General features: G+C 40.8%; 2 protein-coding genes across 9 annotated transcripts in view; both read left to right on the plus strand.

Annotated features, from left to right (window-relative positions):
• Window positions 1–51: 51 nt before the first annotated feature.
• On the plus strand, window positions 52–18,123 carry ube4a (ubiquitination factor E4A (UFD2 homolog, yeast)). Its single transcript, XM_039783364.1, has 20 exons — window positions 52–152; window positions 1,799–1,991; window positions 2,218–2,394; window positions 4,255–4,367; window positions 4,488–4,640; window positions 4,782–4,941; window positions 5,060–5,262; window positions 5,501–5,692; window positions 5,815–6,148; window positions 7,205–7,331; window positions 7,507–7,814; window positions 8,032–8,164; window positions 8,288–8,478; window positions 8,823–8,923; window positions 9,839–9,952; window positions 14,430–14,604; window positions 14,708–14,888; window positions 15,061–15,208; window positions 15,315–15,472; window positions 15,688–18,123. Exons 2-20 carry the CDS (start codon window positions 1,865–1,867, stop codon window positions 15,821–15,823), a joined length of 3,231 nt encoding a protein of 1,076 aa, XP_039639298.1. The 5' UTR covers window positions 52–152; window positions 1,799–1,864; the 3' UTR covers window positions 15,824–18,123.
• Window positions 18,124–20,410: 2,287 nt separating this feature from the next.
• The window catches only part of kmt2a (lysine (K)-specific methyltransferase 2A), a 50,613-nt gene continuing 47,130 nt past the window's right edge, over window positions 20,411–23,893 (plus strand). For 5 of the 8 annotated variants that reach the window (XM_039823924.1, XM_039823976.1, XM_039823952.1 and 2 more), the window contains exon 1: window positions 22,121–22,349. In XM_039823924.1, the coding sequence (XP_039679858.1) occupies window positions 22,140–22,349 (210 nt within the window). In that variant the 5' untranslated portion in view covers window positions 22,121–22,139. Of the gene's footprint in view, window positions 20,686–22,120; window positions 22,350–23,893 lie in introns of those variants that run through there. The other 3 variants (XM_039823960.1, XM_039823967.1, XM_039823984.1) reach the window with 1 other exon arrangement.

The raw sequence follows: 23,893 nt of genomic DNA on the forward strand, positions 1-23,893 counted from the left end.
ATGTTTTCATGTTTTGTAAAAAGTTACTCAGCAAAGAAGACGCTCCGTCTCGTTTTGATGACGTTTACAATTTCAATTCACTGAGGAACTGCCGCTGGTTTCGTAGAAGCAATTTTTTAAATCAAAAACACACACTTCTTCTCGCCAAACAGGTAGGACAGTCCTCTTTATCGTTTGTATACATTATTTAGACTGATAATACGCAAAATCCATTTAACAGTGCATAACACCAATGCTGAAATAGAGTCGTGGTGACCCCATGACAGCTTAGCTAGCTAGCTAGCTAGCTAACTAGCTAGCTAACTAGCACTGATGCAGAACGGTCACTGCTACTAGCTAACCCTGCTAGCTAGTTAGCCAACTAGCGTCAAGTAGCTAAAGCTGCAACTTATTTGCGTAACGGGTGACATGACACTTTTGAAATAGCGTAATTGTGTAGCTGGTTGGAAAGCTAGCTCCACAAAGTAACACGAGTATAACTGTAAGGTGCAGAGCTGAAGTGATGGGTAACCGTGACAACACATGACAGCCAGTCCATATCCTCACTGTAAGCAGGCTTAACGTTAGTTATGTTATCGATTCCCATTTCATGGCATTCCAAAAAGTTTCTAACCTCGTCAGAGAGGAAATACGTAACGTTAGTGTGGAAGAAAATAATAAATCGGGAATAAAAACATCAGGATCAGGCACCCCAAAAAAGGCATTTCTATTAAATTCAATCTAATGTTGACTTTTTGAGAAGAAGATGAAGACATTGTAATGAGGATGTAGCTAATAATGAGCAGATGGAAACTAGGAAACAGTAATCTTAACAGCACACTTTACATTACTGGAAAATATACAGCAGTTTATTGTGATCAGTGTCAACTGATAGAAACAGTAGAGCATGTCCTCCTTATAACATGCAGACAATATGAGGTACAGAGACAGGATATGTTTGCAGAATTGCACAAATGAGTTTGTCCTCAAATGAGGACAGAATGTGACTGTTAAGATTTTTGAGCACAACTGGACTGTAGGATCTGGGCAATGAGGGGCATTAAATCCTGGAGCCAGTAATGCCACATCAAGAATGCCATCTGCCTTAAAACCTCAAAGAAAAAGAGGAAGATGCCTTACCGACCCTTAAGCACCTTTTCAATATAATGCTAACTTTAAACAACTCCCCTATTATGTAGGGCTGAAACTATCGATTGTTTTCAATGTTGATTATTTGCTGATAATTTTCTTGATTAGTTGTTTGGTCTAGAAAATGTCAGAAAATGTCGATCAGTGTTTTCCAAAGCCCAAGATGACGTCCTCAAAAGTCCTGTTTTGTCCACAACTCAAATATATTCAGTTTGCCATCATAGAGAAGTGAAGAAAAATTAAAAATATTCATATTTAACAAGCTGGAATCAGTTTTGAATCATAAAAAATGACTCAAACCGATTAGGCTAATCGATTATCAAATTAGTTGGTGATTAATTTAATAGTTGACAACTAATCGATTAATTGATTAGTCTTTGCAGCTCTACTATTATGGCACATTTTGATTTGAAGTAGCAACCTAATTTGGTAAAAAAAATGTCAGTTGAGAGTTATGTGGTGGCCTAGAGACACAAGTTCCAGTTAATTTGAATGTAGGGATAATAAAAAGCTATCAAGCTGTTAATGATAAGGTGCTGAAGTTGTGCAGCTCTGTATTTTACTGTAAGGTTGAGGTGACGATGATAGTGGGACAATGATGGAAAAGGATGATGATTATGTGGAAATATAATGTATATGCTCACTAATCTTTTGTACCATTGCCACTTAGGTGTTCTGTCCGCATCGCTCCTTAAGACTGGGATCTTGGATGGAGTGAGTGTTGAGCCCCAATGAGATGACTGACCAGGGCAACAACAACCAGAATATCTCCTGCAACCCCTTCGCTGCCCTCTTCAGCTCACTGGCTGATGCCAAGCAATTTGCATCAGGCCAGAAAGCAGAGCCGTCTGCTGAACCACCACGTAAGTAAAGTTTTTAGAGCTACGACAATCCTCTATGAAGAGGTATAGTCAGTGCTAGTTATGAGAGATCTCAAAGTAAAAATGTATATAAACAAATATATATAAAGTCATTTTAGTGAAATTGTGAAGAAAGAAGCATCATTGTTTTTTTATTTCTTGTAAGTATAGGTCATACTAATGTCTGGCTTTAATGTGTCATACTTACCCTCTGTATCTTGTATTACAGTGGAGGACTCAGGAGAGAGCCAGTCCGAGTCGGAAAACTCTGTGTCAGACAGCGTCGATGACAATGACGACTCTGTGGCAGAGATCAGCCGCTCCTTCCGGTCCCGGCAGGAGCTGTGTGAACAGCTCAATGTCAATCACATGATCCAGCGAATATTTCTCATTACTCTGGACAACAGTAAGTAAAAGGAGGAAATAATCGGACTTTTATCTGTAACGTATACCCCTTTCATACAGCATTTGAGTGTAGTATTAGGTCTATTGAATATATGTTGGAACAATTAATATGAGACAGCTGTCACAGCTTAAACTCCAGTCTGCATTAAAGTTCCAAACACTTAATTGATAAAGAGTTACAGTGAATTACATTGAATAATTACCACATAAAGGTTAAGTTTTGGTGTAACTTCTCTCTTTCTATCCTTAGTCATGCTTCCTCTCTCTCTTGTCCACACAGATGCTCTTTCGATTTGTCTATCTCTTTATACATCTCCATCTCTCTTTCCTTCTTCATTCTTTCTCTTTCTCACTTTTTACGTAAATTAAATTTAAATATCAGTATCATTGAATTAATCTTCACCTCCAATAGAGATGCCTGACCAGCAAAGCCAGGCAGCTTTCAACTTGTGTCCAATCATTGTCGGGAGAAAGGTTGGGATCCATTTAGGTACATCCCAGACGCTGGTCTGACCCCCGTCACAGTGTCGGTCTAAATGGGGTACTTAAAAAAACAAAACATGCACATTATCTCATATGGCACAATGTAGAGTGCAAGCTGATTTTTACTTTGAACATACATTTTTTAATTACACTAATAGCGAGATTGTCTCTGTAGCTTTGTCATATGTTTTGCTTTGGTCAATGACTGACCCTGGCCTTAGTCTGGTTTCTGTCCACAACCTAAAAGGATGAAAAACGAGTGTTATATAGGCTTATTCAAAGACCCCTGATTACTGTATATCCACATACTGCACATACAAGACGTTCTACCTACATTACCCAAATATCAAAAGTCAATGGCAGCTACCCTGTAGTAACACACAAACAGGTCCGCAACTGTAGTAGTTCCATTTGTGTTGCTTAACAGGGCTTTTCAGTTTGGACACCAGTAAAATTGTCACTTTGTTCTTGTTTCTAACACTGGAAAGAGGATAGACGACATACAACAGTAATTTTTCTTTCTGCAATATTGAGTTAACTTATTGTAGCTATATGTTTATAGTAAATCAGCAGCAGTTCTATAGTGACTCCAGTGTTTCCCACAGATTAGAAAGCAATTTGTGGTGTGCACGGAGGGGAGGGGCTGTGTGTGTGTGTGTGTGTGTGTGTGTGCGCGTGTGCGTGTGCGTGCGTGCGTGCGTGCTTGCGTGCGTGAGAGAGTGACAGAGGGAGAGCAGGGAAAGGATGCAGCTGAACAAATATGCTGCGTGTTTTAAATAGCGTTAAAAAAAAAGCGAAACGCAATATGCGGTGGCTGGTGTTGATTCTGTGGCGCACCGCCACGAATTAGGCTATGTGTGGGAAACACTGGACAATAGTTTCTGTGTAACCCTTTAATACCAAAGTTGACCAGTGTAAAACCCTGGGTGTTAGATGGGGTTGCAGAATCAGGTCATATAATCCATGATGACCCTTTTACATTACCAGTAAACCACTTTTCCCTGAGATACTTGCTTCAACCTGGAAGAGACAGACAGACAGATGTCTGATCATGTACCTAAATTAGGTGTTCTGGATGGCTCTATCTGTTTTGAAAGTAAAATTCTAAGTTTCCTGTAAGTACTGCAACAAATGACTCACCACCCCTTAAGACTATACAAAGACCTTGCCCACTGTGATCTGCCACCTCAGTTGGAAATAAACAAGAGTTTTATGTGTTTTATTTATTCTAATTTTGATGTTAATGCTGTTGATTATTTTCTCAACTACAACTAATCCAGTATTCATTGCTTGGAGTGGTTTAAACTTCCTGGGTTGTTATGTGTAATATGATTCGAGCAGACTTTATTTTAAGGACAATGGTTTTATTCACCCCTAGGTGACCCCAGTATGAGAGGAGGTAATGGGATCCCCCCTCGCTGTGTTTACCTGGAGGAGATGGCTGCTGATCTGGATGGACAGGACTGGCTGGACATGGACAACATAGAACAGGTCAGATGTCAACAACGTGTTTTTTTTAAAATGTTATCACTCTATTCTTCCTATGTCTTGTTTCCCTCATCTCAATAAACCACTAAATGTTTGTTATAACTGGTGATTTGTGTCCTCCAGGCTCTGTTTAACCGTCTGCTGGTACTCGAGCCAGGAAACCACCTCATCTACATGACGTCATGCAGTGCTGTTAACCTGTCTGCTGACCGTGATGCTGGAGAGAAGTGTGCCATCCCTTACCTCTTTGCTTGTTACCAGAGGGCCAAAGAAGAGGTGCAAGTTTTTCCTACAGGACTGTAATTGTAGCCTTATTTTCAGAGATTACCAGCTGTTAATAGACTATTCTCGGTAATTGGAACATAAAAATAACCCATGCTCTTCCATAATTCAGTGACTTGATTATCTGTGCATTAGGTGACGAAGGTACCAGATAAGTTACTGCCGTTTGCCGTTCGCTGTAAGAACCTAACAGTTTCCAACACACGGACGGTTCTGCTCACCCCAGAGATCTACATCAGCCAGAATATCTACGAACAGCTTCTGGACCTGTTGCTGGAAGGTTTCAGTGGAGCACGTAGGTTCAGGACTGTTTCTTTTCTCGCGTATTTGACTTATTTTTCTCTTGTTGTCTTTGAAAAGTTTTTGCTTTGAGTTTTGTCTTCTTAGTTTCTTACAAAGTCGCTGTGTTTCAGAGCCAGAGGAGGTGGTTGAGTTTGTGGAGGAGGCCATTGCTGGCCTGCTCTCCGACCAGGAGGTGCGTACCTTCGAGGAGGTGATAGTACCAGTGTTTGATATTTTCCAGGGACGCGTCAAAGACTTGGATCTGTGCCAGCCTGTCCTCTACTCCTACCTGGATGTCCTGCTCTATTTCAGCCACCATAAAGATATTGCCACGGTCAGGAGACACACAGGGATGTTTGCAAATGTTAACGTAAATGTGCCTACTCACAACAACTGTTGCCCACTTCTAATCAAGTAATTTACGATAATGTACAGTAATCACATAATCATAATCAGGTATACAGTAATGGCATAATATTTCACAGTGCTACCTAAACTTTTCATGTTTGTTTTTTTTGTGCTCCCAACTTTTCAAATCCTTCTAACAGTTTTTCCCCCCACCCCTATCCTAGGTATTGGTGGAACACATTCAGCCTAAAGACCCAGCTAATGGTTTGCAGTACCAGAAGACCTTACTGGGAGCAGTGTTGAGTATCTCCTGCTTGTTGAAAACCCCAGGTGTGGTGGAGGGACATGGCTACTTCCTGAACCCCTCCCGCTCCAGCGCCCAGGAAACAAAGGTCCAGGAGGCCAACATCCACCAGGTAAACAGATTCTCTTTAGTTTGATTGTTTTGCTTGCCTTTTTTTTTTTTTTGGAAAAAATAAACATTAAGTGAATGTCAAACTACAAATGCCTAATGATGTTTACTCCTCGTGTGTTGCAGTTCATGGGTCAGTTTCATGACAAGCTGCACCAGATCTTGAAAAACTTGCTCCAGCGGTCTGATGAGACACGCCACTTGCTGCTCACGTGGTTGGGCAGCTGTCTGCAGGCAAACGCTGGTCGGGCCAAGATATGGGCCAATCAGATGCCAGAGATCTTCTTCCAGATGTATGCTTCAGATGCATTCTTTTTAAACTTGGGTGCAGCACTACTGAAGCTGTGCCAGCCCTTCTGCAGGCCGCGATCGGCCAAACTGCTCACCTTCAACCCTACCTATTGCGCCCTCAAAGAGCTGAGCGAAGAAGAGAGACGCAACCGTAACGTGCACGCAACAGGTATGTGAAAATGACCGTCAAAAAAAACCCTTCCCTTTTACCATTTTAAATACCGTAAAACTTCAAATAATAGCCCGGGCTTCTATTTACACAAATCGCCGAAAAATGCACCGGCTTGTATTTGAGACAGGCGTCTATAAGAGACAGGCCTTTAATTCACCAGTTTCTCAGTGAAGTGCTTGGCGTCTTTCTGGGCTACAGTTGTGCGTCTTCTGACTGAAAAGTCGTTGCACTTCAGGAATTTGTCCAGCCAGCCAGCGCTCGCAGTAAATCTCTCCTCATCCCTGCCGTCACTCACTGTTGCATACACTTCTTTTGCCTTGGCCCTGATCATTTTACGTGAGACTCTGAGATGCTTTGCCCGCATGCTGTGGATCCACTCACACACGCTCACCTCCAGCTCTTCACTGACCTTCTTCCTCCCTCCACCTCGCAGTCTGGCCCTTTTGTCGTCTTCCTCGGACAGACGTTGCAGTTCTGCTTTATGTTTACGCCATTCTCGCACTCTCTTAGGATCAATCGAGAAATGTCTTGCCGCTGCTTCTCCCGAATTTTGTTCGGCAAATTTGACAACTGTCAGCTTAAATGTCAAATCATACTTTTTTCTTTTTGTCTCCATGGTGGCATTGAGAGAATTTAGAAAAACTGAAGACTAAAAGAAAGTTCGTTAACCTGTTTGTTATGTTGCCATAGTGATGAGTCGTTTATGAACGGTTGCGTCTGTCACGTGAAATCAAATCAAAACATAGAACAAACGATCTGACGGGTTTTAAAAGATCAAATACAACCCGACACGAAAAAAAGAAAAAAAAACAGACCAGGCCTCTATTTGAGATCGGCCTTTATTTACCCAAATCTGTTGTCACACCAGGCGTTTAAAAGAGACAGGCGTCTATTTGGGACTCGGCTATTATTTGAAGTTTTACAGTACATCAGCTCTGGTATTTGTTTTGCTTTAGTAAGTTTTTTTTATAGCAGTTCTATTAATAGCAGTAGGATTTTCCAAGAGTATACATTACATGTCATGCCTAAATGATCCCCAATGTCTTACACCAGGTCTCGACAAGGAAACCTGTCTGATCCCTGTGCCCCCTCAGCAGCCGGTGGAGTCTGCACAATCCTACAGCCTGCTGACTGAAAACCTCGTCCTCACACAACTCACCCTGCATCTTGGCTTCCACAGGTACATAACTTTGAACAAGCACCAACAAATCTTCCATTAAGAAGTTAAAAAGTTCTGTTTCACAGATCCTGCAGAAATGTAGTGTACTGAACTGTATGTCCCTTATGTTCACACCATATGTCAGCATTAACCAGTATTGTCTTTATCTGTTTGTGTCCATGCACCTGTGACTCAGACTCCATGAGCAGATGGTGAAGATGAACCAGTCTCTCCACCGGCTCCAGGTGACGTGGCAGGAGGCCCAGCGAACGGGCAACCCAATGTCGGAGCAGCTCCTGGAGCAGTTTGAGCGTCTGATGATTGTTTACCTGTCAACCAAAGCTGCCACCACGCAGCCTGCCATGCTGCAATGCTGCCTTAACCTTCAAGCTTCCACGGCTGCTCTGCTGGTTCAGCTTGGTTTGGGGAACCAGGGCCCTGAACATGTAGCACTCAGTTTTCCCCTGCCCTCCCTACAGAATACTGTGCTCTGCTATGTACCAGGTAGGTCAGATCTTCTTCTACACTACAAATACAGGGGGAACAAAAAGCAAAACTTTATCTTTGATTGTCAGACTGAACCAAGGGGTTTAGGGGAGTCTAGACTGTAATTTCTCTTAGTTGTGGGTTGGTGGTTAGTCACTCGTAGTAAAATTATTCATTCATGCTGAACATTCATTCATAGGATAGTCATAACTCAAGAATGCCTTTTGTTTGTCAGAGTTTTTTGCAGAGAACTTGGGAGATTTTTTCATCTTCCTGCGTCGATTCGCAGACGATGTTTTGGAGACTTCTGCGGAAAGTCTGGAGCAGATTCTTAACTTCATCACTGTCTTCATGGGCAACGTAGAGAGGTACATGACTTAATCTATCATGTCAGTGATCGTGGTCGGATGAAAGGGAAAATTGTGAGGCCCAAGAGGGCTTGAATGGTGCAAATGTTTTTTTCAATCCCTCCTGTTCTGTATCTACAACAGGATGAAGAACCCTCATTTAAGAGCAAAGCTTGCAGAGGTCTTAGAGGCGGTGATGCCCCACATGGAGCCGGTAGCTCCTGGTGCTGCTCAGCCAATTGTGTTCCAGCGAGAGAGAGTCTTCTGCTCCTATAGACATGCACCTCAGCTGGCTGAGGCCCTCATCGCTGTATTTGTAGACATTGAATTCACAGGTATTGTATTCCTCAAAAATATGTACTTGCTACTGCTAGTAGCCACATTCAGCTTGCTTACCAGGTGCTATCACAAGTATGCACACTTGAAAATAGTATAAAGAACCTGATTAAAGGCCATCTTTGATTCAAACGTCACAACAGCATTCACAATAAGAAATAAAATAAACTATATAACTGGATCATTTGGGGTCTTTTTCTAGTCAGGTGAAAAGGTTTGTTTGTTTTTGTGTGTTTAAGATAATCCTCAAGATAAGGGGATGAAGTGAAAAGCTGCATGAAGTTAAAACAAATAGAAGTTTGCAATGTTTGATTTTATTTAGTTTTCATCTTTTTTTTCCCAGGTGATCCTCATCAGTTTGAACAGAAATTCAACTATAGAAGACCCATGTATCCCATTCTCAAGTACATGTGGGGTAAAGATAACTACAGAGACAGTGTCAAGGTAATAAGAAACTGGTGTCTTTGACATTTTTCATCTGTGTAAACTTTTTCCAAAATTTAAGATAGTGAAAACTTCTATTTAAAAAAAAAAAAAAAAATCTATCTAATATATAGATTATATCTTATTTATATATATATATATATATATATATATATATATATATATATATATATATATATATATATATATATATATATATATATATATATATATTAGATAGAATTTATTTGGTTGTAGTAAATTTGCCTCCAACTTAAAAAGATATAAGAGGCAGGTTTAAATACTAGCCATAACCGCAACACTGGTATTGTTTTCACCTTAAATGTGGTCTCTGTCTGTGGACAGATTTTGTCACCGCAATTGTCACAACCTTGCAAGATGCAGGCACGGAACTTTACAGGTGTGTAGTTGAGATTAAAACAAAGGCTGAGTTCGAAGATGGGTGTGGTCCGAGCAAGGGCGCCAGAAGTAGGGAATTTATATTTTGTGGTGAATGTACATAAAAATCTTAATCGGCTATACAGTGTATTATCATCAATAGCAGACATAGATTTTTGGTGAGCAGCAAATAAACTCCTCCAGAAGGCCTCCATTTTTCCTCACTCTCACCACATCTCATTCAAATTGCTTTCTGTTGGGAGAGGAGTAGTAGGGAGGATTGGGAGAGGAAAGAAAACACCCTGCGATGGACTGGTTAACTGTCCAGGATGTTTTATTACATTTCACTCAATACACGCCGAGATAGGCATTGGCCATTGGCCACAATAGCCATAAGTGTAAAGGCAAGAAGGTGAATGAGGGTAAAAACATGCATGGCATGCATGGTTTACCAGGTGATTATATTGGGAAACTGTAGATTATGAAGCAGATTGATTCCAATGTGCTCTTCATTTAGTTTGACATCTCTTGTTTCAGCATTTGGCGCACTATGCATCTGAGAACCTGGAGGCCATGAATCCCCCTCTGTTTCTCAGGTTCCTCAACTTATTGATGAATGATGCCATCTTCCTACTGGATGAGGCTATTCAGGTAAGATCATCCATACATGCAAATTTTACACCGATTTTAGCAAATAAGTTAAATAATAAATAAATAAAATAATGCATGTATTGGTGGTAAAGATTGGCTTTGCACCGGGTTTTCCCTACAATTATAAGGCTTAGGTGCAGCACCCGAGCCGTTCAGATCTAATGATTGTAGTTGGTCTATGGGCTGAAATATGTGCCACCAGAAACTGAATTTGAATCCTTTATATTTGAATTTGAATTGCTAAACTTGAATAATTGCATTGAAAAACTGAATTTGAATCACATAATTTGAAATTGTATTGTTTAATTTGAATCATTGCATTGAAAAATTGAATCTGAATAGTATAATTTGAAATTGAATTTATTTGTTTGTAACTGAAATCCAATAAAATTTGATCTTCACTGAAAATTCAACACTATATATTCTCACATTCAGTTCTCACTATTCAGATTCAGATCAGCAAATTCAATTTCAAGTTACTGAGACAGACATCCGGGTACTTGGAGGATGAAGGAAGAGCAATCGAGCGCAGATCAATAGGTAGAGTTCAGTGGCGCAGGATTAGCACTAAAGATGCCAAACTGTTTTTGGATGTTGGAACGAAAGAAATGACAAAAACCAAACAGCAAGGGATAACAGTTCACAGGTGAGGATGTGTTTTATGATATATGTGCCGCCTTGGACCTGCAATCTGAGCTCCGGCGGCAGCGGGAGGTGGAGAGTTCCATGGCCGGCGACAGCGTCTCTTTCCCCGGGCAGGAACACCGCTTCGTCTCGCTGCCTCGCCGGTCCCCGCTGATCCAGATCGGACCGTCCAAAGACAGAGTGGTGATCGGCAGGATCTATCACGTAGTCCAGGACGACCTGTATGTAGATTTCGGCTGGAAGTTCCACTGCGTTTGCCGGCGGACGGAGAGAAGCTAAAACGGGGCAGCAGAGTCCGTTTGCGGCTGCAGGATCTGGAGCTCACTGCCCGCTTCCTGGAAGCCAAAACCGACACCACGCTGCTGGAGGCCCGGGCCGTACTGCTGGACGGCTGGAGAGAAGGGAAGCCCGGGAGAACTAGAACCAGGACTCAGCGGAGCGGACTGTCACAGCCTGAAGTTTAAATCGGAGGTTTCCTAAAGGGAGTCTGGCGGGACTCGGACTGTGGACGACGAAACCTGATTTTAAGTCTCGTTAAATAAATAACTACATGCAGAAATAAATGAATGAATAGTGGAGGAGTGAGCCTGGACATTTCAGCACCGGGTTTTCCCTACAATTATAAGGCTTAGGTGCAGCACCCGAGCCGTTCAGATCTAATGATTGTAGTTGGTCTATGGGCTGAAATATGTGCCACCAGAAACTGAATTTGAATCCTTTATATTTGAATTTGAATTGCTAAACTTGAATAATTGCATTGAAAAACTGAACTTGAATCACATAATTTGAAATTGTATTGTTTAATTTGAATCATTGCATTGAAAAATTGAATCTGAATAATATAATTTGAAATTGAATTTATTCGTTTGTAACTGAAGTCCAATAAAATTTGATCTTCACTGAAAATTCAACTCTCTATATATCCTCATATTCAGATTCAGATCAGCAAATTCAATTTCAAGTTACTGAGACAGACATCCGGGTACTTGGAGGATGAAGGAAGAGCAATCGAGCGCAGATCGATAGGTAGAGTTCAGTGGCGCAGATACACAGGACTCCTCTTCGGCCAGCACATACGTTTTGGAGCACAGCCTCGCCTTGACCCAGAGACTGATAGATAATATAATCTACCTGTTAACAATGTTCAAAATGTAATGCCTGGTGTTAGTAGGCCTAGGTTTATTAGTCACATTCTTCCACTTAAGTAAACTTAAAATGAACTATCGCTACTTACCTTAGCCTAGCCTGCTGCATGCAAAATAGTGTGACTATCCATATTTAAAATTACGTGATAATTAATTTCAACATTTTAATTGCATTGGTTTACTTTGTACATCAGCAAGCCTGCAATACAATGTGATGTAAGAGCCAGTCCCCTGAGTTTATACAAGATGTTTCCACATTAAAACGCAAAATAGTAAATTATGAGTCTATTTTTAATCAACTCTAATATCTGATCGTGTGTCTCCTTCCTTAGAGCGTTTATATACATATTAAAGTTAGTTTTGTTTGTGATTTAAAAGTGTAGCTTTATCATCATGTGCAGTAACAAACAAAACAAAGAGACTAATCAGTTCACAGATCTGAGTCCAAACAGAAACTTCACCCTTCTGAACTAAGAGGTTCTGCTTCAAAGTGAGGTTTAAACAGACTGAAATGTCCAGGCTCACTCATCCACTATTCATTCATTTATTTCTGCATGTAGTTATTTATTTAACGAGACATAAAATCAGGTTTCGTCGTCCACAGTCCGAGTCCCGCCAGACTCCCTTTAGGAAACCTCCGATTTAAACTTCAGGCTGTGACAGTCCGCTCCGCTGAGTCCTGGTTCTAGTTCTCCCGGGCTTCCCTTCTCTCCAGCCGTCCAGCAGTACGGCCCGGGCCTCCAGCAGCGTGGTGTCGGTTTTGGCTTCCAGGAAGCGGGCAGTGAGCTCCAGATCCTGCAGCCGCAAACGGACTCTGCTGCCCCGTTTTAGCTTCTCTCCGGGCCCCGGCAAACGAGTGGAACCTTTCCACCGAAATCTACATACAGGTCGTCCTGGACTACGTGATAGATCCTGCGCATCACCACTCTGTCTTTGGACGGTCCGATCTGGATCAGCGGGGACCGCGCGGCAGCGAGCACGCCGGTGTTCCTGCCCGGGGAAAGAGACGCTGTCGCCGGCCATGGAACTCTCCACCTCCCGCTGCCGCCGGAGCTCAGATTGCAGGTCCAAGGCGGCACATATATCATAAAACACATCCTCACCTGTGAACTGTTATCCCTTGCTGTTTGGTTTTTGTCATTTCTTTCGTTCCAACATCCAAAAACAGTTTGGCATCTTTAGTGCTAATCCTGCGCCACTGAACTCTACCTATTGATCTGCGCTCGATTGCTCTTCCTTCATCCTCCAAGTACCCGGATGTCTGTCTCAGTAACTTGAAATTGAATTTGCTGATCTGAATCTGAATAGTGAGAACTGAATGTGAGAATATATAGAGTGTTGAATTTTCAGTGAAGATCAAATTTTATTGGATTTCAGTTACAAACGAATAAATTCAATTTCAAATTATACTATTCAGATTCAATTTTTCAATGCAATGATTCAAATTAAACAATACAATTTCAAATTATGTGATTCAAATTCAGTTTTTCAATGCAATTATTCAAGTTTAGCAATTCAAATTCAAATATAAATTATTCAAATTCAGTTTCTGGTGGCACATATTTCAGCCCATATTGGTCCCCTTTGGACATCTTTATCAAGTTTTGTCTTTGAGCCTTTTTAAGCTTTTCCAACGTTTTAGACACAGATGTGGTAATAATTAGAGGTCGACCGATAGTGGATTTTACCGATACCGATAGCTAGGTTGGGCCGTATTTGCCGATAACCTTAGCTTTTAGCTGCAGCAATCGGTAAGTCTCTACGTTTAACTGTTATTAAATTATCTAAATATGAATCAGAGGTGCCGTTTGGGATCGTGGACGATCCATTTGGGTCGGACTTGCGTTTATTTTTGTCAGTGTTTTAACCGCTTGAGGTAAGTTAGCCTACTACTAATGTTTAGCGTCATCTCAGCCTCGAAAGCAAACAAACGTACTGTACTGTTCTTTCTCTACTAATGCAGCATCTATTCAACAAATTAATAACTTTATAATGATATGACAAAATGTACTGTATACATACCTTTTTGCTGTCGATGCTTTAAACGTGCATCTGATGTCAGCCTTCTCCGCACAGCATGTGCTCTCCGTGCAGCGCGCAGTAACACGTGTCGAAAATAAACACGAGGCATCAGTGATAGTTTTTATTTCGCCTCTAGAGGCCGCTATTGTAATGCATGATGCCAGCAGACCCTTCTCAGCTCTCGCGTACTCTGTAATGAATGACAGCGCGCGCTTCTCAGCCGCTCCAGCAACGGACGCAACCAGAAAAAACTATCGGTATGGATTTTTGCCAATAACAATAGTTTCACCAATCAACTATCGGTGCCGATTAATCGGCAAAACCGATGAATCAGTCGACCTCTAGTAATAATAATAATGGTCCAAAATTATGTCAAATTGCATTTCTTTTTATTGAAAAACTTAACATTTTCTTGAGGGAGGACCCCACAACCCCCCGCCAAATACGTGCACCTAAGTCTTCCACACACCGAGGGAAAACACTGCACAAGGAGGGAATCTGGCACAGATTTGGTTGACTATGGGGACACAAACTTGCTTGCCAAAAATGCAAATTAATTTAAATCCTCATGACTAGTAACTTGTTTATTATTTTAGCTGTGTTTTTTTTAGTAGTAGTCAGTCATTAGCCCAACAAAAGAAATAAGTGAACATTTTATCTTGTAGTACCTGAGTAAAATCAAGGTTCTGCAGTTGGAGCGGGATCGAGGGGAGTGGGAAGGCCTGGCCCCCGATGCTCGAAGAGAGAAGGAGTCAAGCCTGCAGATGTTTGGACAGCTGGGACGCTTCCACAACATCATGTCTAATGAGACCATCGGCACACTGGCCTTCCTCACCTCAGGTGAGGCAGAAAAGATTTGATTCTTCATATCGATTCACCAATTAAAAGTTTGTCTTAATCCGTCTCATGTGTGTTTCTCTCTTATCATTTTCCTCATTTCCAGAGATCAAGGGGATCTTTGTGCACCCCTTCCTGGCTGAGAGGATAATCTCCATGCTGAATTACTTCCTGCAGCACCTGGTGGGTCCTAAAATGGGTGCCCTTAAAGTCAAGGACTTCAGTGAGTTTGACTTCAAGCCCCAGCAGCTTGTTTCTGACATCTGCACCATCTACCTGAATCTGGGGTAAGTTAACAACTCTTTGTGGAATTATGAAATAAACTGTAACACAAAACCATTTAGCGTTATTTTATTGGTGCCATATCCCCTGGAGAAGAATTACAGTGGCACATAGCTGAGTACGATCACTATTGTGGTTTCCAGTTTAAAAAACAAAGTTTGTTTCTGTCTTTGGCAGTGATGAGGAGAATTTCTGTGCTACTGTCCCAAAGGATGGACGATCCTACTCTCCTACCCTCTTCTCTCAAACAGTTAGGGTACTGAAGAAGATAAACAAGCCTGGGGACATGATTGTGGCTTTTGAACTCATTGCTGATAAAATAAAGGTATCATTTGACTTGGAAACTGTTTTTATGAACCTATTGAGTGTTCACTGTGGTGAATACAGGTGGAAACACTGAAAACGTTTTTGTCATTGTGCCTCTGTTTTAGTCCCATGCAGATAGACAGCAGCAGGAAGAGGAGACGTATGCAGATGCCCCAGATGAGTTCTTGGATCCCATCATGTCTACTCTGATGCTCGATCCTGTTCTTCTCCCTTCCTCAAATGTCACAGTTGACCGCTCAACTATAGCAAGGCATCTCCTCAGGTTGGTTACTTTCTATAAAGCATTGATTGTTGTTATTTGTCTCTTTTTTTTTTTTTTAAGCAGAGTAGTTGGGATATATGTGTCTTTAATGTAATTTGATTAAATGTTATTACTGTATAGTCAGAAATTAAAATTGTGAATGAGATGTATACACCAAAAACTTGGTGTGCAGGAGTAAAATAAGTAACCATTTATTAATTATGTCCTCCTCGCAGTGACCAGACAGACCCTTTCAACCGCAGTCCCCTAACCATGGACCAGATCAGGCCAAACGAGGAACTCAAACAGCAGATCTTACAGTGGCTGGATAAGCATAAGCAGGAGAGGCTGCAGCTGGGACCCAGTGGCTAGCCGTGATCCCTCGCTGTGATAAAAAATGACTGCATCCCTGTTTTCTTTTCCCGGCTCACATCTCGCGTGCTCCTCTGCTTCTTGGCTAATCCATGGTGTGCTTGCCTCTGTGGATTTCTTCTGACTCCTCCAGTCAGACTAACATTGCATTAGCCTTTACATGCAGCCTTCACGCTCAGTGGATTCTCTCTGTGACAACAGTCCAGGCAAACTGTAGCCCACTGGCTGGTGGTCAGAATCCATACCAATCCACACAGTAGCTGTTCAACTCCCATCATTCCCTATGGTAACATAAGTAGGGTGATACAAGCACTGGTTCCTCTCTCCCTGAATACTGTGTATTAATTAGTTATTATTACAATGGGAACTGTGGCCAGAAGTATCTGTTTCAACAGGACTTGTACTGTATGAACTCCTGACCACCTGGCCCTTACCAGATTTTATACTGCAAGGTAAGTATTTTTGGGAACTCTTAAGGCAGAAAATGGATGGAATTGTTTATGATTTGACCTTGATTTCACCTTAATTTAGAATACATTATGCATTGCCTTTTAACGTTCTTGAACACCCTACATTTCAGCACTTTGGGTTTAACTCAAGCAGCATTGTAAATAAAATTAGGGATTAAAGGCAAAGCACAGGTAAAACTGAATTTAATTGTGTGTGACTTTTATTTTAGTGGAAATAATCTAGATTTACTTGGAGATGTTCAAAATATTGTTCCTTGTAATAAGACACCTGAAGCACAAAACCATACTGTGTAGACTTTTTATGTATTTTAACATACGTATATAGATAAGTATCTTCGCATCTTCATTGCACCTGCCTTTAACCAAGCACTAATTAAAGTCCTCATTAAGATCTGAGAGCTTGCTAACTAATAGGTTGTTGGATATAAGGATTTAAAATGTGTTTCAGTAACTATACAATAATTACACTAATTTGAACCACATTTTAGGCTTTAATACATGCAATAACAAGAAAATGTAGTCTACCTAAAAATGCCAGAATGCATTCTAAAATCACTTGATTGAGTGTGGCATTGATGGACACTATTGTTAGGTATGCCATGTTTAGGTTACAAATTAATACTAATTGACGTAGTGTGATGGGCATCTTGAAAGCAAAAAGCTGTAGTATTAAAGTGTAGTCCTTAAAAATAACATTTTGGCTGGCAATTTAAATTATAAATTAAATATTGTCTCCGATTTTAGAAAGCTCCCTTTAGAGCTACAGATGACATAATGCAATTGTTTTCTTGACAAGTAAACTGACTAATGTGTCAAATCTGTGAAGTGCTTCTTTAAGAAACTCAGCAGTGGATCATGACTACAAAATGACTGATCCTGGCCCAAAAAGGCAAGAAGATGCTATCAAAAAGCTGCTTTCTATTTCAAATGTTGATTGTTCAAACTGGAAAAAAACATGGTGGCTGTTCTTGAAATGTTCTGAAAATTTCTCCTTAACTGTCCACCTAAATTGGACTCACTAAATCTGACGTGAAAAATAAGCCATGCATTTGCTGAGCCATACTTCATAATATATCTTCAATGCCTAGCTTTCATAAAAATGTAGAGACAGCAAGTCTAAACATTTCCTGATTTGTTTGGTTCATCTTTGACTGAGCTGAATGGCTTCAATAAATGAATCGAAATATGAGCTTCCAAAATGTATTCCGGCTAGTTTATTTCCAATAAGATTAAAAAATCACAATATTTTCTCGATTTAATCATATCAACCTCTGTTTTGTTTAATTATAAGTTCTTTACAATGACCACATTTCTTGTGATTGAACAAAAACAAATTAGCCAGAATATAGGGTGTTCAATAATGTTTGACCGGCAGAGTGTATAATAATCATTCTTATCCTTTGAATTAACATTCACCAGATTAACTGACGTATCCTGATCTACAATTTTAATCAGATTTTTTTGTTGTGTGCAAGCATAGTGTATTAACATGTGGGCAAACAAATGATCAATAGAATCGGTGCCTGACACCAAGAGCCTTGCCGTAAATGTCAGCGAATGAGGTTCTGACTTGTTTCATACTCTTAAGAGACATAATTATGAGTTTGTTTCTTTAGGGTATACAGGGAGCTGTGGGTAGAATATAAAAGAAAGAAGATCAGAAAAAAGATGACCTGTTTTTGAGTAGCTTTTTGAATTAAATAGTTTTAATTCAAAATCATGTGGTTGTATAAAATGGCAAAATGTGAGAGAAAGATTATGTATTTGTTGGCATGCCCTCATACTGTATGTTGACTATCTACCACCTGAATGATTACATGGGTTAAATTATAATGCAATATTTTTGTTTTTAATTGTGATTAAAAAATGTTTATTTTGGATGTACAGTATGATTTTAAAAAATAAAACTAATGTGCGTTATATAAGACATTTTTATGTTCTCTTTCAGAAATATGACAGAGTTCAGTCCAACGCAACTTACTTTTAAAATTAGTGTATTTGGATATGGATAACAAATAGAAAAAGAGGATGTCTCGATAAGATATTGTGATTTTAAACATGTTGCAATGCGTTGCAATGTATTACTTTTTTTCCAACTTCAAATTGTTCCCAATTTCAAATTATGTCCCCAAAAGGAAACTTTGTCAACATCTGTTTAATCTGAAAAGATAAATGTCTCTTTGTTCATCTCACTTCAATTTTATTGCTGCAAAATGGATTACCAAGCTGACAAACTGACCAACACATATATAATAATAGATTGATACTTGGCGTCTGTGTATCGATACAGTATTGCCACGGAAAATATCGCGATACTATGATGTTATCGATTTTTTTTCCCCCATCCCTAGGTTAAGGTAAATATTTTGTCTAAAGGACAATATCAGAATATTTTATCCTCCTTTAATAATATCAACTGTCTTAGGTTTGTGTAGCACACTTAATAATTATCAGTTTTGAGGGTTCTTAACTTGCTATATTATGTCTCCAAGTCATTTCCAAACAGCTTGTATAGTAATGATGTCTTTATGTCAGGCAAGCTCAGCAACTAAATTCTTTACTTATGCTGCTCAGTACTGCGGTATGCCACGTGCGTTCCACCGGCACATTCCGTTTCCTAACAGCAGGTTCCGCTTGAAAGTGGTAGGCCACTAAATTATATAATATATCCTTGATGATGTACCCAAAGTTCATACTAGAGCTAGCCTTAGCTAACATGGCTATTGTTAGCTTAGCCACCGTTGCGGCTTATGCCCATATAGACTGGGCTTTTGCCAAATTGTAACCCTTTACTCATTTAAAGTAGCCTATTTATGGTGCATAATAAATAATATGCCATAAATATTCCTGGTTAATGTTCCATGGCGTGAAGGTTTATATGATTGGCTTATGCCATTGTACCACTAGTGGCATACCATCAGCCACTTTTCGGTCTCGGTGTCACTGTGCATGGCGCTGTTCCTGGTTGTAACTTGCAAATCTAGTTAACATCGTGAACTTAAACGTTTATTTTAACAACTAGCTGTTTCTATTAATGAGTATTGAGAAACAATTTCAGGTGGAACTACACAATTGTTATTGGATTGTATAGTCTTCATCTTTTCGTTCTTACTTTTCCATTGTACTATATACATTTTCATATATGAATTGACTATTTTTACATGCTCATGGTTATAATCATTGTTATATTTATTACATATAATTAAACTTTAGTTTAAATCTACCCTTTGCACGTGCTTGGTGGTAGCCGAACTAAATTGTCTTTTGTAGTAATGGTTAATTTGTGTTAATTAATTTGACATGTGCATGTGTAATAACCCCAAATAACTTATATTTTTCTTTTCATATCAATCCTATTAATTCTCAAAACAAGATTAAGTGTTGGGGAGTATCAGTACTTTGGGTATTGATCCACCCACCCAGAGTGAGATGCCAGAATAAAAGTGATTCAAAAGCCTTTAAGGTTTTGCGACTTTCTGAGGGATCTCAACTGTATCAGAAGCTGGGGCCTGTCCCAAAGCCCTACCTGGAGAGCTTGCAGGTGAGTGCCTGGTGACCAGGCCCAGGGTAGACCTTCTTCAACTCTGCATTTTCGCAGCAGTTTTTAAAAAGACAATTTCTCTTGTAAAAAGTGGTTAGTATGGGTGGTGTTGTTGGGAGTGGGGCAGCAGAGCAATGCTCTTCCCTGGGGTGCAGAATTCATTGCAACGCCCCTGCCCTAATACATAAATGCAGGTAATTATTACAATATGCAGCATAAAATATTGCTTTTTCAGTCGTAGTTTGTATTGCGTCATCTTATAGTTTGCCTGCAGCTTATAAAAACATTCTCACTCTCCTTGTTTAGGTAACGTTAACTGCACCGCAAACTAACGGTCTTGTCCTTCCTTGTGATTCAAGTGCGAGGCTTCTTTCCCGGGCAAAGCCCCTGAACCTGATTTGGATTCAGCCATGCAGAGTCTGAATAGGGCCGCTGAGAAAATGCATTGTCGGGGTTTCTTCAGTTCCGCCCCGCAACCTGCATAACGACGTGTCGGCCAGTGAGAGCAGAGCGCTGTGGTAGAGGTTGTTTATGTGGAGTGCTGGGTTAGGGTTCCGCCCACCGAGGTATCTCTGATCGCAGGGCAGACAGGCAGAGAGTGTAAAATGGCGCACAGCTGTCGGTGGCGGTTCCCCGCTCGGCCCGGAGGGAGCTGCAACTCCGGTACCGGGAGGAGAGCGGGCCGAATTAGGGTTACTGCCTCTCTGCGGAGTGTCTCGGGAGCCCACCCTAACGCAACTGGGCTCGGACCCGGATTTGATGCTGCACTACAGGTCTCTTCGGTTATCGGGAGCAACCTGCAGAAATTTCGGGATGTTTTGGGGGAATCGAGTGACTCGAGCAGCGGGGAGGTAAGCACAGGACAGGAGCCCGATGGTAACCCGGGAGCATCGGTTAGACTGCAGAGCACGGAGAGCCGTTTCTTACATTTCAGATGAAGAGCTATTACGTTGACCATCTTTTCCTCCTCCTCACGTGAAGTGTGGCTCTGAGCAAACTTGTCATTTCCAGGATGCTCAGTTAACTTTGAGTTGGTTGTGTGGCCTTAAACTCATAAAAAATCCACAGTGGGGTTTTATAACTTTTTTTTTTATAAAAAAAAAAAAAAAACCAAAATTTTTTTTTTTTTTTTTTTTTTTTTTTTTAATATTTTTTTCCCCCCGGGGAGTGAGGACAGGCTCACGTTACATCCACATAGTTAGAATGAACTGGTGCTAACGTTAAAACACTGTGGAGAAATCCTGGTGTTATCTTGTTAATTATACACAATACTGTTAACACATAGCTATACTGGCACATTTGGTGACTAACGTAACGTCATACTGTGTAACAAAGCCGTTACAACTGGTTTACTAGTTAGCTACTTGACATTAGCTTGACGTGAAGCCTTCAGGGCTGGACCTTATAATTCATGTAGATCAAAACAGTAAAAGTTATCATCCCAATTATAGCATTAATATTAATTTCTCACAGTAAAATATGATTGAAACATCTGAGTTTATAGCGACGTTTCATCGTTGTGTAACAGCATGGGACCTTCAAGGTAGTATAGTGTAATGTGTTTGAAAACAAGACATGTCAACTTGAAAGAGGCGAGAGTACACAATTTTGGTTTGTAACAAGCTAACGTAAACTCTGCGTCTGTCTGCAACGTATCCGATAAAGGAATGTTCATTTTTCACTTAACTTACTTACAGGTTTCTATTAGTTAATAGTTGTCAGTTAAATAGCTTAGTATTTGCAACATGAGCTCAAGGGCTGGCTGTTTGCAGGTGTCAACCTTTCCAGCGAGACTTGGCTAACATAGCTGATTGGTTAGCTTGCAGGCTAGCTGTCTACATCTCACAGCTGAAACTACACCATTATCATCCTGTCGTAAGCGGTGTTAAAGTTGCAGGTTTGCACGGGAGATTGCTGTGTTTACCTTCGGCCAGGATATTACTGCGTAGCGGGTTAAAGCACCGTAGCTAAAGTTGGCGGAGCTTATACACAAAGCTAAATCATTACCATTGCTGTTTGGTGTTAAGCTAGGACAGCTACCATGCTACGCAGTACCTACGCCACGCTAGCCGTCGGGGCTATTGCTGATGCATAGGAAAATGGGAGGTGGACATGTTTTCCCCTTCTCTACACGGCCAGTACGGAGCTAGCTAGTACCAAAGTAATATCGTTTTTATAATGCTTGAAGATGCCGTCCGATACACAGCCACGTACTCAAAATGAATCTCTCTTCAGTGTTGAAGTGCTAATAAGAGTATATCGGCAGGGTTTAATGTCTAATTTCGTTTCGTTTTTTATCAGAGAAATGAGACTTGCTAGTGACAGTGTGCACGCAGGGTTTGCTACAATAACAACGAGCCCCTTGACGGACCGTGTGATGTGGGGGTGTGTTCGCCTTAGCGAACTACCATCTTCCTTCTTCATGATGAGCAGCATGCGTTCATTGCAGTGGGAGTACACTGTGTGGGGATGTTTACCACCAACTCCAGGGCTCCACAGTCACACTACTTATTTGGTAGAAGCACGCACAGCAGTATGCATACATACTAGTTAGGCATTTAAGCATGTTTTGTTATTCTGAACTTGAAAATATGCTTGGATTTTTACACACGTATCATGATTTGGAGATGATAATAATAGCTCCTATTATAGTGTAGCAGTCAGACTTAAGTCATTAGGAGTCCCTTCAACCCCTTACTCCTAAAGACTTACAATATTAGCAGTGTTTTGGATGTGTGTAGACAGACTGGACCATTAAACCCCAATGGAACTTGAATTTTATGGAAGCATGGGGATTTCATTGATTTTATAGTACATTTGTACTTTCAATCAATGCTTCATGGTTTTCTGGAGAAACACATTTTTCTTGAGATATCAGTTTTGTGTTCAAATGGCTTTTTAACCCTGCTTTGAAATACTGTAAATGAGTATAACAGTATTTATGTTTTTATTAGTAATTATGTGCAACTTGAATCATATGATGATTTTAGATAATGCATAGTGATTTCCTTGATTATTACGTACATTGGTGTTAACGTCAAAGCTTTATGATATTTCAGAGAAACATCATCTTTATAGGCAATGGCTTTTTAAGTTATTAAGAGTCCCGCCTTCCCCTGCTCCAGTGAATGAGAGTACAGCAGTATTTGGGATGTGTGGAGACAGACTGTACCATTAAATCCCCATGGAACCTGAAGCCTATGGAAGTTGCGGACACAGCATGGTGATTTCATTGTGAGGCAGTGTAGTGCCTGTCTGGCCAGACCGGGCAGGATTGTTCAGGCTCACTGCAGCCTGCTGAGCTCACAGGGCGACCCTGAACAGAGCGCCAGCCGGACACTTGGCCACCCCTCCTTCCTCCATCCAGGCAGAAAAACCCAAATCCACTTCAGACAAACACAACACAGTCTGAGAGGCAGAGCAACTTTTCTTCTGACAGCTGCCACTTTGGAATGGATTACTAAGCCTATTGGGGTGGCTCAAAAGGTTGCTTGTCAGCTGTTGCTGTCCAAATGAAGGCATATGTTAGCTTTTGTATGTTGTAGGGAATTCATTTTCTTGATCCGGCCAAATTGCAGTTGGTTATTTTGGTGCCGAGTGCAGTGCATGTCATTTTTTTTGTAAATGTGTGACCTTATCTCCCTCACAACCTCAACCCCAACCTCACTGTCCACCTAATCAGACTTTGTCATCATCATTTTTCCTTTTTGTTCTTGGTCTATTATATCTTGCCTTCTGCTGCATCCATTCTACTCACATATTATTACCAATGTTTAATCATTCATACAAAAGTGCAGCTGAATAGATGTATCAACCCAAATGTCTCTTTGCCTCACTGGTTTGAGAGAAATAGTGTGTTTGAGTGGAAGGGGCTTCAGTCCAGCAGGTGTTTGGCCTATTTAAATGCCCCACCCCCCCATCTTTTCCACCCGCTTACCCATCCCCGAGACAGCGTGTGGATTGGAGCAGGAAGCTTTGTGTCTGCTTTTATTCTAGCTCTCACAAAGTGCGGGCGGCTGAAAGAGCACAGGCAGTGATATCAAAGAGTGAGGGGCGACT

Source organism: Perca fluviatilis, chromosome 2 (assembly GCF_010015445.1).
Source record: "Perca fluviatilis chromosome 2, GENO_Pfluv_1.0, whole genome shotgun sequence".
In the NCBI taxonomy this organism is placed as follows: domain Eukaryota; kingdom Metazoa; phylum Chordata; class Actinopteri; order Perciformes; family Percidae; genus Perca; species Perca fluviatilis.